General features: G+C 32.6%; 1 protein-coding gene across 1 annotated transcript in view; it reads left to right on the forward strand.

Moving 5' to 3' along the window:
* LOC129915696 (serine-rich adhesin for platelets) overlaps positions 1-14,164 on the forward strand; it is a 225,634-nt gene that overhangs the window by 10,201 nt on the left and 201,269 nt on the right. The window contains exon 2 of the mRNA XM_055995351.1: positions 9,958-10,580. Coding sequence (XP_055851326.1) covers positions 10,308-10,580 — 273 coding nt within the window. The 5' untranslated portion in view covers positions 9,958-10,307. The remainder of the gene's footprint in view (positions 1-9,957; positions 10,581-14,164) is intronic.

Raw genomic sequence — 14,164 nt, forward strand, 5'->3', positions numbered from 1 at the left:
AGGGCCTTTGAGTTTTATTTGAGCTATTGGGCCTATTTTTGATGGAATGATGGTACAAGTTTAGATGGTGAATTTTCACCATTGCTAGTGGCTTAAGCTCCGAAGATTAGAAGCGAGTTCGTCCAACGAATGGCGTTATTGTGAATGTCAATCGCTAGTTTTTAGAGCTTCATAGCTTTGGTATGTAGGGGTGCTGATAATATCCGATGCCCAAATCAGCAAACGTCTTCGTGGCAGGCTGATGTCTCATAGTTTGGTTACTATTCAGAATGGGCATTGTATGTACGGTATAGGTACCGAGTTGAGTTACGTGATCACATGCCAGTCCCCAGTGATTAGAGCTATTATACTGTCTTTATCAGGCCTGAGTTTAGCTTATAGCACCTAAGATGTGTTTTTGTCGTTGGAAGATAGGTGGTAATTATAAGTAAGTAGGTAATTGATTTTATTGAAACATTAATTAAGTTACATAGTACTGAATTTTAGATAGCTTTGGCTTAGCCGTCAGCTTTAGTGGTGTTTATGATATTTTGCCCTTCACAATTCAGGGGTGTTGTATCATGACAATGAAGGGGTGGACATTGTCTGACTAGTTCATCGGTATATTCGTTGCTTTCACTGTCACTATGACCTGTTATCCATACTAGCATGATTTTCATTCAATTGCCAATTCCTGCCAGTTAAGTTTTGCAGGAGTGGAGGCGTACATAACATCACTGCATTTAAGTACGATTGCCCCGGTAATGAATGTGCATTTGCACCTTCTAGAACAAGTGGTGAATATTGATGAAAAATTTAATAAATTAACGTCTACTTTTAAATTTATGGATTTTCCGAATCAAAGTTTTTAGACATAGCGAGGTTAGAAACGATGATCCCGATATATTTAGTTAAAACCTTGTTTTTATTGTAATTTTATTGGCCCATTGTAATACTGTTAAGCAAAATACAATATTAATGTCGTTGTTGACTAAATGACTGTTATCATTATAAAAAAAACTCTACCAAATGAGTTTTTAGACTTGAAGAAATAAGCAGGGCAAGGTACGGAGAAGATGTGAAATCGATTTGTCGACTTGCTGAGCAGAGTACATTAAAAGCATTCTGTAGGGGATCATTTAAATAGTTTCGATACTTTCCTGTGTGCCGGCAACGGTTATGTCACCCGCTTGGAGTTGGTCACTTTATAACCATCTCGTTTTCAATGAAATATAAGCAGATTCAACAAAAGGTAGATGAAACACCGTCCTGAAGTGTGTATTAGGGGTGCTATTCGCTATAATTTTTTTTTCTTTCAAAAAAGCTTAAAGGCGAATTGAGGGCAATCAAAGCTCCCAGTTTACATTAATTTATTATGGTTTCTCTTAAGCGCCCATTAATCTAAAATAAAACTAAACTTCTAGATGGAAAAACAATTATGGATGATTGATTTTCAAACCATAGTACCAAGACAATTGTCGATACTTTTTCTAATAGGCATCTCTTTTCACAAAGATATTTAAAGCTTAATTTTGTATCATAAAAAAGCCTCCAATTGCATATTTATACTAAATTCAATGCTGCCCACTTTAAATGCAATTCCTACACGTTTCTGTTAGTTTCAAGCTCGTTGTTAATTCAATGAAAACAAATATTTATGTATGCACCAGAAGGCGAAATATTTGTCTTTAATTTTTTTTTTTTTGTTTTCTCGGCCATCATGCTATGGCGAAGACCCAAAAAAAAAAATATCGTGTGGACTTTATGGTGCACACACAGTGTGATGGTGTTTCAGTGCATTCTGCAATAAATCTTCGTTAAGAAATTCCGGTTCCGCCAAACGAAGAACAACACCAATGTCTACAGCATCAAGCCACCACCACCAGCAGCAGCACCCAATGATTTCTTTATTCAGATTTTGTGATGTTTTTTTTTTTTTTTTTGAGTATGTTGGCTGGGGGCGGGTGGCGGGCGGCACAGTCGGTACCATTGGATACTGTGCTCCACTTCAAAACTCAAACGTTCCTCTCTTTGAAATCGTTCAAGCAATAAATTGTTTCACACGCACTAAAATCTGATTCTGGGCCATAATCTGGAGGAGTGCTGGTTTTTGAAGAAGGGAAAGGCATTACCGAATTGACCTTTTTTTTTATTTATTTATACACGTTCGTGTGTTATTAATATGTGCTTATTACAATTCTATTTTTATTTTTTTCTTATTCTTATCGAATTTGCAATCTTTTTTGTCTTGAGGATATTTCTTTATCTGGTTAGGTCGGCCACCCACAGGTTCCACAAATGCGAGGAGGTAGAAATTTTACTTATTCATTGTCACAATTGTTTCAAGCCTTGGTAATGGCCTCCTCTGGGCGAGCACTTGAAAGTGTCTGCTGAACGTTTGAATCCAATATTTTTAGCATAGTTTATTTCGTTTTTTTTTTTTTGTTTTAAGTGCGGCTCTTTTAAATTGGTTTCCTTGCCAAAAAAAAAAATCGAAACAAGGAAGAAAAACCATTTGAAGTTCTGCGCCTTCAGAGGAATTTCTCAAAAGTATTGTAAAACGAAAAGAAACTCTAAGAGGTCTACTTGTGTGTGTGTTTCTGTATATTTCGAAAATCGATTTTCTATTGCGGCACCTATCTACTACTTTGATTTATTTTATTTCCCTTTTGTTTCTACGTGTGCCAGTTTTGAAATTTTCCGAGAGACGGAATTTTGCAATTTTTTGTCTGTTTTTGTGTGATTTTGTTCTTATTATTTTTTTTTTATTTCTATTTGATTTGCATTCAAATAATGTACAAAATTAGAAATAGAATTTGAAATAAAATAATTAACATTGATGGACAGGGAGGAAATGGCGTCTCTTCATTTCAAATGTGAACTTGTCGTAGATAGAAGGTTGTGATGCAAAGATAAAATGTTTTTGTTTTCTTTTGATATAACCTAAAGGTATAGGTAGACTTGATTCGATAAAATAAAAACTAAACATTAGAAAAGTTAATAAATATTTATATAGAAGTGAAAGAGGTTTGAATTTTGTATTTAAGAAAAAAGGATTGATAGTACAAAAAAGTGTTGATAGTACAAAAGATAGAAAACTAAAAATTGTATGCGGTTTTTTTTAATCATTTTTGAAAGCTATTTTTTAGCTCCAAGATTTCTCAAATTTGACTCCTTGCCTCTAAAATGTTCTGGTAATACTTGGTGACTAAAATATTTTAGGGTCATGGCACAGTGGGCCCAAATCGATTTGGGGTCCCAAAAATAGTAATTTAGCCAAATTTTAAATAAATCGTCTATGAAATACAAGAATTTATAATTTGATTTGATTTTCTATAGACTGAGGAAAAAAAACGCAATGTAAAATGTAATATTATGTTCAATGTTGATTTAATGTTAAAAAAATTTTTTAGTTTATTTCGGGTGTTTTTTTTTTTTTTGAAAATTAGAGCTCTTGATTTCGACCGGGTAATACCCGTCCTCACAAATACCCGGGTACCCGGGTACCCGAGTTTTCGGGTATTACTCGAGTACCCGGGTACCCGGGTATTCGGGTACCCGGGTAGTTCGGGTACCCGGGTACCCGGTAGTTTCATGTATTATAATACCCGAATACCCGGGTACCCGGGTACTCGGGTACAATAAAGCCATTTGTTTGTTTTATTTGGAAGTGTTTGATTTAAGAGTATTAGGGCCATGGGATCTATGATGGGTGGAAAATTTTTTTTTTTTACCAAAAACCAAAAATGATTGGTATATTCTAAGCTACAATTTAAGACAATAAACACTAACATTAGGTGTGTTTTTTTGTTTATCTATATAGATTTTGTGCAAAAAAACGACATCGGGATTTTTGAAATCCATGCAAACATTTGGCACCACTGTACATACACTTTGGCAGTTGTCTGTCAAAAAAGCCATTACATCCATGTTAGATACAAAAAAAAATTTTCACAAGAAAACAAAAACCATTTGTATGGCCATGGCATCCATGTTGGATTCAAAAATTTTTTTTTTCCAAAAAACCAAAAATCATTGGAATGTTCTTAGCTACATTTTAAGCCCATAACCATTAATAGTCCAGTAAATAAAGGAGTTTTACCCTACAAAAGGTCCGGTAGTTCTAAATTTTTGATATGTTGTTAGGTATGGTTAGTAGATAGAAAAACCAAATTTCCACAACCACGCCCCCTCCGCCCTCTTCAGCATCACCGAAAAACCATAGAAATCTAGCACTTTTTTCACTTTTATGCCCATAACTTTCTTCTGGTGCATTTTATTGAAAAAAAGTTGTTGGTAGACTTGTAGAAAACATAATTTCCTACGAAAATGACCTTGGTAGTATTTTTATACATCCAAAAACAACGAAGTTATGAAGCTTCCAAAAACATGTAAAATTTCGGATTTTGCAAAATTTTCAGTTTCTTGTCACTTAAAAGTGCTATAACTCTTTAACAATTGACTTTTACGCAAAAGTCTTCATAATCAATCTTATAGACAATTTAATTACCTAAAATAAAATGTAACCCACTTTGATTTTGTGAATCAAATAACCTAATTAGGGCTAAAATAGTAAAAAAGTATTTTTGATAGTTTTATAAAATTTTTTAATTATCCATTAAATGAAGGATTTGTATCCCACAAAAAGTCGGGTGGTTCTTATTCTATATTTAATCAGGTTCTAATGGTAGATTGAAAAAAAAAATTCATAGCCACGCCCCCTCCGCCCCCTTAACCATACCCCAAAAACCAATTCTGCATTTTTTCAGTTTTATGCCCATAGCTTCCTTCTGGTCATTTAAATGTGAAAAATTAATGTGCAAAATTGTAGAACACAAAATTTCCTACAACTTGCACATCCAATATCCACCAAACTAAGAATTTTCAAAAAAAAGTTACAATTTCCGTTTTTCTTTATTTTCAGTTTCTTACCTGTTTACAGCGCTATAACTTCCTAATTTTTAATTTTTAGCCAAAAATCCTTTTGTAGGGAATTCATTTTCATAACTTTATTCTTTTGATAAGAACCATGTAATAGTAAGTGTTTTTATTTAATAAAAGTCGTATTTCTTAATAACCTAGTTTAATATCTCATGCGCTTATAAAGCGCAAGGTAAAAGAATTGCGTTATGAGGGGAAGGGGTAGCAGGTGGGGAAATATAGAAGTAATAGGTGGAGTTGAAGATGGTGAATTATGAGAAAAGTTGGCTTCGTTGAATTTTTCTTCAAATTGATCGATGATATCTGATCTTCTTCGTCGACATCTTCATAAAAAATTCAAGTGGACGATTTTGACAGGATTGTCCACAGCAAAACTTACAGAATGTGGAACATTTAAGTCCCTCTTTCCTGCATCTGCCAGCTCCCATGCATCTAGGCACATAGGTATTTGCATGACACAGCTTTCATCAATACGTTGCAATACGTGGCATCCTCTCGTCCAGCCCCATTCCAGAGGTTTTTCTCAATACCCATCCACGCCATGATCTGGTGATAAGTCCGGAGGAAATGAAAGTGTGCTGGATCTGTTGTACGCGGTAGTTTGCACAAATTAAGTTAGTTGAACTGCTCATAAATTTGAAATATCGAAGAGAGCTTAGAGATTGACTACTGTCCTCTCCATATAAAGCCAACAAGATATGTTCTTCCGCCTCCGATACTTTCTGATCTCTGGCATTTGGGTCCTTAGCTTCTCTGCAGCTTCAAGAGCAGAGGGTTTTTGAAACATTTTGCAAAATTTGTTTTTTTCCGAAAACAAAGATGTTTGAGGTGGTGTCACATTCACTTATGGCATGAATGAGACGTTCTCCATAGAATTGAATGTGAAAAATGGAGAATTCATCAGATAAATTGATCCTCCCAGGTTTTCGAAGGTACACACACGTTCTCTGCCCTAGGTATAGTAAGTCGATGTCTTCCTCAAAAATCTTTGAAGCTCTATGGTACCTGCTTTAGATACTAATTCTGGCGCAACTGGAAGAAAGCATCCTTACGTTCGAGTTGAATCAGGGGTGGTTGTGGTTGCATGATAGTAGAAACTTAAAGTAGCTGCGCCTCGTGGTGATTTGATGAAAAGCCAAGGGATGTAATCATATAAATGAGAAGCTCAGGACCTTCCTATACATATACACTTATTCTTGTTTGAAGGGGGAAAGGAAGGATCGGGGACGAGCAGCAGCTATAACAGCATGGGATAAGGCCAAACATTTCCTTTTCCATTTATCCAAAGGGCCACTCTTATTCTTCAGTATTACAGTTTCAAAAAATAGAGGATGGGTAAGGGTACTCATCTGTATTGTAAACTTTAGACCGAATGACTTCCAAAACTGTGCCTGCGGCTGCTTTGACTACTCTCAACCTTTTAACCTTCTCCATACTTCTTAGGCAAACAGGATTTGACTGTTTTATTATCCATTTTATAATCACCCGTATTGTGATTTACAACTGTCAATCGATTCTTGATAAATACTGAAATTTTGGATTTTTAAACCAAAATTATAGGAAAACTGGTCAACTGGAATTTTGTAATTAGATTTCTTTATAACGACTAGGACCATTCTCTGCTTTCAAAACTTTTTTTAATTAAGTAATAAGATATTAAAATTAAATTTGTATCAACTTCCGATTGATAGTTGTATATTAGGGTGGTCCTTATTTTACTCTTTTTCGAAAATTGAGTGCGACGCCCCCTAGATTGGTTCCAAACCAGGAAAAAAATACCCTATTTTTTTCAAATTTTTATCTCTGACCCTTCCTGGCCCTATTTTGATAAGAAGTTACTATAGCAAGGGCGATATTCTGTGTCCAGTGTTGGGTAAATGGCGGATTTTTGATATAAACTTCTTAATTAAATATGGTCAGGAAGGGTTAGGAATACAAATTTGAAAAAAATAGGGCTTTTTTTTCCTGATTTGGAACCACTCTAGGGGGCGTCCCCAATTTTTTGTTCCTAAGGACCACCCTGTTGTATATAGCAATAAAGCTGAACCTCCTTCAATCGTACTTGTCAACTCATCAACTCATATATGAAACTTCATAAAACTGAAAAAATGCAGAATTGGTTTTTGGAGTATGGTTAAGGGGGCGGAGGGGGCGTGGCTATGAATTTTTTTTCAATCTACCATTGAAACCTGATTAAATATAAAATAAGAACCACCCGACCTTTTGTGGGATACAAATTATACATTTAATGGATATTTCAAAAAGTGTCGAAAACTATCAAAAATACTTTTTTACTATTTTAGCCCTAACTCGGTTATTTGATTCACAAAATCGAAGTGGGTTACATTTTATTTTAGGTAATTAAATTGTCTATAAGATTGATTATGAAGACTTTTGCGTAAAAGTCAATTGTTAGAGAGTTATAGCACTGTTAAGTGACAAGAAACTGAAAATATTGCAAAATCCGAAATTTTACATGTTTTTGGAAGCTTCATAACTTCGTTGTTTTTGGATGTATAAAAATACTACCAAGGTCATTTTCGTAGGAAATTATGTTTTCTACAAGTCTACCAACAACTTTTTTTCAATAAAATGCACCAGAAGAAAGTTATGTGCATAAAAGTGAAAAAAGTGCCAGATTTCTATGGTTTTTCGGTGATGCTGAAGGGGGCGGAGGGGGCGTGGTTGTGGAAATTTGGTTTTTCTATCTACTAACCATACCTAATAACATATCAAAAATTTAGAACTACCGGACCTTTTGTAGGGTAACCCCCTTTTTTTTAGCTTCATTTATTGGACTATAACATTAGTTGCGTCGTTCTTGTGGTATAAGCGTTTGAAGGTAGCCACATTGATTTTTTTTCGATTTTGAAAAAATCAAAAGTGGAAACTTTTTTATTTTTATTTCTAAGTTTTCGAAAAAACTGTGGTATTTTTATATATATATTTGTTCAACAATCTTATCAGGATCCATTTAAGACTTTGATCTGGAAAATGCATTGCGTATATCTCGAAATATTAACATTTCAATACAACCATGTCAAACTAATTTTTGATTATTTTTTTCTATGAGAGCTTTTTTCAAACCTCATTTTCTTCGCTTTTTTTTTTTTTGATTTAATATTTTGGAAAATTTTTATGGATAAAAATCAAAATAAACAAAATGAAAGGTATCTTTGCACACGGCAAGGACCCTTCTCCGGTGGGAATAGTTCGGCCACCCAGAGGAATGGAGACGATGCGGATGTTGCGTCTTTTGCTTTTTGCTAGTAAACCAATTTAAAACTCTTTTTGACGACGATTCTTCGCTTTGACTGGAGAACTGTTTTGAGTTTAATTTTTGCCTTCAATCTTATACCTATGGTGTGTTATTTACCGTTTAAAATGCTCAGTATTAACAATTTTCCTAACAAATCCTTTTTTTTTCTTTTGATACCCGAGTACCCGGGTACCCGGGTATTCGGGTAACTAAACAACCGGGTACCCGGGTACCCGAACTACCCGGGTACCCGAATACCCGGGTACCCGGGTACTCGAGTAATACCCGAAAACTCGGGTACCCGGGTACTCGGGCGAGTACTCGGGTATCCGGGTATCAAGAGCTCTATTGAAAATCCAATCTCGATCGGATGCCACTTGCGAAAAGAAGAGCAAGTTTGATTTTGCTACAAAATCATTAGACCAATTTCAAACCGTTTTCAGAGACCAAAAGTGGAAACGGTAGAAAATGAGTGATGAACAAATTTATGAGTAACAGACCAGTGCCAATCCGGTTTTCTGAGGGAATTTAGAATAAATGGTATATAAATTGCCCACAAACAAATTGGGGGAAAAAGGGTGTGTGGGCGAAAAAATGGGTTTGGTGTCAAAAATCTGTCAAAAGTAGACCTCCTATCGAAAAAAATAAGTACAAAAGTTGTAGATAATAAAAACGTCTACAACTTTTACTCAAATTTTTTTCATAACCTAAAAAATATTGAGAAAAATGCAAAAATACGATTTTTTTTTACTTTAATTTTAATTTTTTACAAAAATAGTTGAATTTTAACAACATGTTTTTTTGACCAAAAAGTTAACTTTTGATTTTTTTGACGAATGTAATTAAAAAAAAATTGCCTTTTTTTTCAATCAAAAAAGTTACCGACATAAATTCTTAGTTTTGAAAACTTTTGTATGCCGTTTTTTCGATTAAATTTTTGTATTTAAGACTATCAGAAAAACTACTCTTTTTAACAAATTAATGAAAAAAATAAAAAAAAAACAAAAAAGTGATTTTTAAGATCGATTTTTCCGTAAATGACAATAATACTGGCGAGAAATTTTTTTCCATGCAAAACCAAAACTTTTCTAATGGCCTTTGACGTTCTTGATTCGAATCTAGCTTTAGAATGGCTCTAACGTGCAAAGTTTTTGAGATATCAAATTTGTGGTATATGGTACATCTATTTTGTGGTATTTTGTAGATATTGATTTTGTCTTTAATGCTTATGTATGTATATATTGTTACAACATAATGTCACGCCCCTTACGTTTATTAATTTTTATGAAGACAGTTTTTTTTTTTTATAAATTTCCTTAAAATATATGCTTCCTGGGAAAGCAATCAAATTTTCATTCTTATTGAATACGAACGATAGCCACGACTTTTCTTTCAAAAATCTACAAAATGGGTTCTACTCGTAAAAGTTACCGAAGCACCCGTCACACCCGTTACCTACATCTAATCTTAAAAGTTTTTGACTTTGAAAGACAGGTTTACAAAGAAGTGTAATGTTAAAAACATATTGAAAACTAAAAAAAATTGGTATTTAACCTACTATAAGTATAAAGTGAATAGAAATGAAAAAAAAATTATGTAAGTGTTACATTTTAATCGAAACTATTCACCCTACTGTTAACCTATTTACCTTCTTGCCTCATCCTCCTTTACAAATCTAAATGCCAAAAAAACTGATACTGAACAATTTTACTACCAATTTTTTTTTCCTCAACTTGAAAACCTTAATTAAAACAACATCCTTTTTTTTCTTTATACAGATTGACTTTTAAAGGACTATCATCGATTTCTTCCGAAATTAATCGCAATTGATTGCCAACTTCATTAACTTATAAAAATTCACAACTCCCCAAATACACAAAAAATATATAAAATTTAATTTTATCACCCTCTCATAGTGAAGTGTGCCAAATTTTTTAAGAAAAAAAAAAAATATTAAATAAAATATATTTGCCCTCACATTCATTGTGTTTAATTTGTAAAAAAAAAAAGTTTAAATATTCGCATAAAATAAAATACAAAAATACAAAAAAAGAAAAATACAAAAAACCGCGAATCGCTAAAAAGTTATGATCAATTATTCGTCGTGTTTAATTAAAAGCTGATAAAAATGAATCTAAATCAACACAGTGGACCTGGTCCGCCAACATCATCATCACAATCATCATCATCATCATTATTGGTTGCCCCCGGTGGTGTTACCATGATGGCTAGTTGCAATGGTGGTGGTCCACCACCACCAGTTGCACGAGCCATATCTTCAGATCGTTTAGTTACCGGACCATCATGTCGAGCATTAAAAACTGCGGTTTCAGCATTATATTCAGTGGATGATTTTGTTAAGGAAAAAATTGGATCGGGCTTCTTTTCAGAAGTTTATAAGGTGAGTTTTTTTTCTATAGAAATAATAAAAAAAAATATAAAATAAAAACTTGTTCCATTTTTTACTCTCAATGCAAAATAATCTACATAGGTGACACTCTGACATTCTTGATCTAAATTTAAAAAGCAAAAACAATAGCGCAGTTGTTAGGGAGGTAGAATATACACAGAATGACGCTTTTGAACGTGCTGATTTGTTAAAATTCGACTTCATCTATTTTTTGTTTTTAATGTATAAACAAAGCACTTAATTATCCACAAAGATGCGAATATTTGCATAAGTTTATTATTTTTCTAAATGTCAATACTTTTTTTCATCTAACTAATTTGACATTAATCGGTGAATCAATTTAAAAATGCAAACAAAAAATGCAAACATTCACTTTTTTCACTAGAGATTGAATATTTAAATAGCTGTCATTTTGGAGAGCAAGTTTTTTTTTTTTTCATCAAACCGACGCAATTTAAATTGATTTTTTTTGCATTTATGAATTTACGTGCATCTTAATATTTTATATTTATGTATGTTATTAATAATTATTGTCAAAAATAAGATGTATACAAATTTAATAATGGCATTTCTGACGTCAAATTTTATAACTTCATCAAAAAAAAAAAAAACGGAAATAAATTTTAATATTTTATTTTTTGACCAAGGCTAATTGTGGTTTTTTTAACTTTGAGTTTTTCTATTTTTGAAAAAAAAAACATAATTTTTAAACATTCTTTAATGATTGCCACATGACAAAAAATTAATTTATTATTCAAGTCCGACCAAGGCTATATGTCAAACTTAAAAATGACACATGTCATTTGATGTGCTTAGAAAATTTTTCTTTTTACTTGACAGGATTTTTTGTTTTGCTTCTTTGTCTACTTAGCATGCCACAAGATGTCAAATCAAAGTGTTCTGCATTAAAACTGACAATGTCGAAATGTACATTGTACATTGTACAGTCAAGTCAAGAAAATAAGGTCCTATTTTCCAAATTTCGAAATTTTAATGACCTTAAGCTTTTTCCAATCTTATAAATCCAAGTCTTTGAATTTACTAAAAGTAAGCAAATCTCATCCAAATGTTAGGTAGTTAAAATAGTACATTGCAACCAAATTAAGTAGATAGCTCAGAATTCCAAATTGATATATACCTTGCCTTTTAGAGATACAATTTAGTTTATAATTCTATTCAAAAATTGTTTAATCAAAATAATTAAACTTCTATATTTTTTTCTATTAAAGTATAAGATCCGTAGAGAGGACATAATAGTACAAAAAATGTTATCTTCATGAAAGGACCCCGCACTTTTTGTATGGGAAATGGCCCTCGGTGAAATTGTCTAAAATTTTAGTATGTTGTTCTCTTGAAGCCCCTGATCAGAAGTCGATATGGGAAGAAAGTCGAAAAATGGTCAGTTTTTAAGATAACGGGTTTTTTCCGATGACTATCTCATACCCTTTATAAGGGATAGCAATTCCCTTTATTGTGTTTTAGGCTATTTTTGTAGTGGAATCCATAGCTTTTTAGGGTCGCTGAAACCGAATCCAAAGGGGGCAAAAGTTGAAAAAATTATTAGCAGCATAAGGGTGGTGGGAAAATTTAGGATAAATGATATAAATATGTATAAAAGGGGAAAAATAACATAGGGAAAAAAATATTGAGTAAAATGCAAAAATACGATTTTTTGGTTTTGTATTTTTATCTTTTGCAAAAATTGTTGGATTTTAACAAAACCTCGTCAAAACTTACTTTGTTATGTTTTTTTTATATATTTTAAATGTTGTTTTAGAAAAATATTAGTTTTATTTGGAAAAATAGCCTTTTTTTCAATCAAAAAAGTTACCGAAAAAGTTTTTGATTTTTGAAAAGTTTCGAATGCAGTTGTTTAGATAAAAATCTTTAATTTAAGACATGTGGAAAAACTAGGTACACTTTTATTTTATAAAGTATTGAAAAAAAAATTAAAAAAAAAAAACAATTTTTAAGAACCAGAGCCTTTTTTGATCTTATGAATTTGAATCTAGAACGGCTTTAAAGTGTCAAGTTATTGAGATATCGAAATTAGAACTTTGAAAAAACACTCTTTTTGTGATGTTTTGGCACTGGATTGTTTGAACTCGAAACTAATCGAAGTTTCTTGCAATTCAGATTTTTTGATGAAGAAATATTTCTTTGGGTCCCAATTTTACTATTGAGACCCAAAGAATGCCTTTTTAAAATTGGTTTTCTAGATATTCGCCTTTGCTGGCTTTATAAATTAAAAAAGCCTTCCTCTTACTTTCCCTCACTCATGTTGACGAAAATTGCTCTGTTAATAATAACGGTAGAAACTTAAATAATGGCTTTATTTTTAGAATACAAATTAAATTGAAATCGTTTTTTAAATATTTTGATATTTTGAAGCAAAAATTATTAACAGATAAAAATCAAAACTGAACAATAAATTTGCAAAAAGTATTAACCCTCTGTCGGCACACGGGTGCGAATTTGGCAGGACAAAAATAAAAAGTGGTCACAAAAAAGTGTCTTTATAAGGTTGAAAATATATTTTTTTTGGAATTGTAAATACAATATATGAATTCCTCCGAAAATTCTAAATCAATTTCATATATGATTCTCAATAAAATAGTGAGACTGAAAAAAGTTCTAGCGACATGAAAAAGTATGAACCAAATTCGCAAAAAAGAGGTGTGCCTACAGAGGGTTAAAAATTACGTATGTGACAATGTGAAATAAATATGGAAATAACCTATTGATTTGTTTAAAGTCTCATTCCATACGAAAATATAAAAGTAAATGAATTTTTTAATGACTTGTAAATTCATTCTGGATAATGCGGTATAAAATTCGATTTAAAATGCAGAATATCTAAATATTTCAGAAAGCCCATTTGTTTTAACAACCTCTTGGGCTTAACGCTTTCACGATTAACACTGTATTATTTGTATATGTGCATAATGCACTTAAGTGTATATGGAAGCATCAAAACAATTATACGTGGTCCTGAACTTTTTTTCCAATCAACACATATAACTTACCGGCTCTCAAGCCTTTAGGTTATCATAAAAACTAATTTTCCATCGGCCAATGCGGAAATAACGTAGCGTTAAATTGTGCAACCCCTTGAGCTGCTGAAGTGTCTGTATGGCTGTTTTTTTTTTCTTATATTTCTGTAATAGAAATCATAAATTCTCGCAACAAACAATAGGTCGGTCTACAGGTCACTCTTTCATATAAATATATACACTCAAACCTCTCTAGAGTGTAATGTATAGCACCCTAGATATATAGTTGCATAGTATTTTCATAGCATCTTGCACTAATTTCTCTCGCCTTCCATTTTTCTTTTCTTTCAATGAATGCAAATTCACAAAAGAAAATACAAAAAAAAAAAAACATCACACACTAATTTAAAACCGTGATCACCTTACTTAGAAAATTGAACCGCGGATTCCTTTTGTTTTGAAGAAAATAAGAAACATGTAGCTATATCAAGTAAAGGCGGCGGCGGCCAGCGCATGTGTGGCAGTAATAGCGCATGCATCAAACCGAATCTTGAAAAGAAGCTCAAACCGTGCCGCGCTGGA

Source organism: Episyrphus balteatus, chromosome 3, assembly GCF_945859705.1.
Source record: "Episyrphus balteatus chromosome 3, idEpiBalt1.1, whole genome shotgun sequence".
Taxonomy (NCBI): domain Eukaryota; kingdom Metazoa; phylum Arthropoda; class Insecta; order Diptera; family Syrphidae; genus Episyrphus; species Episyrphus balteatus.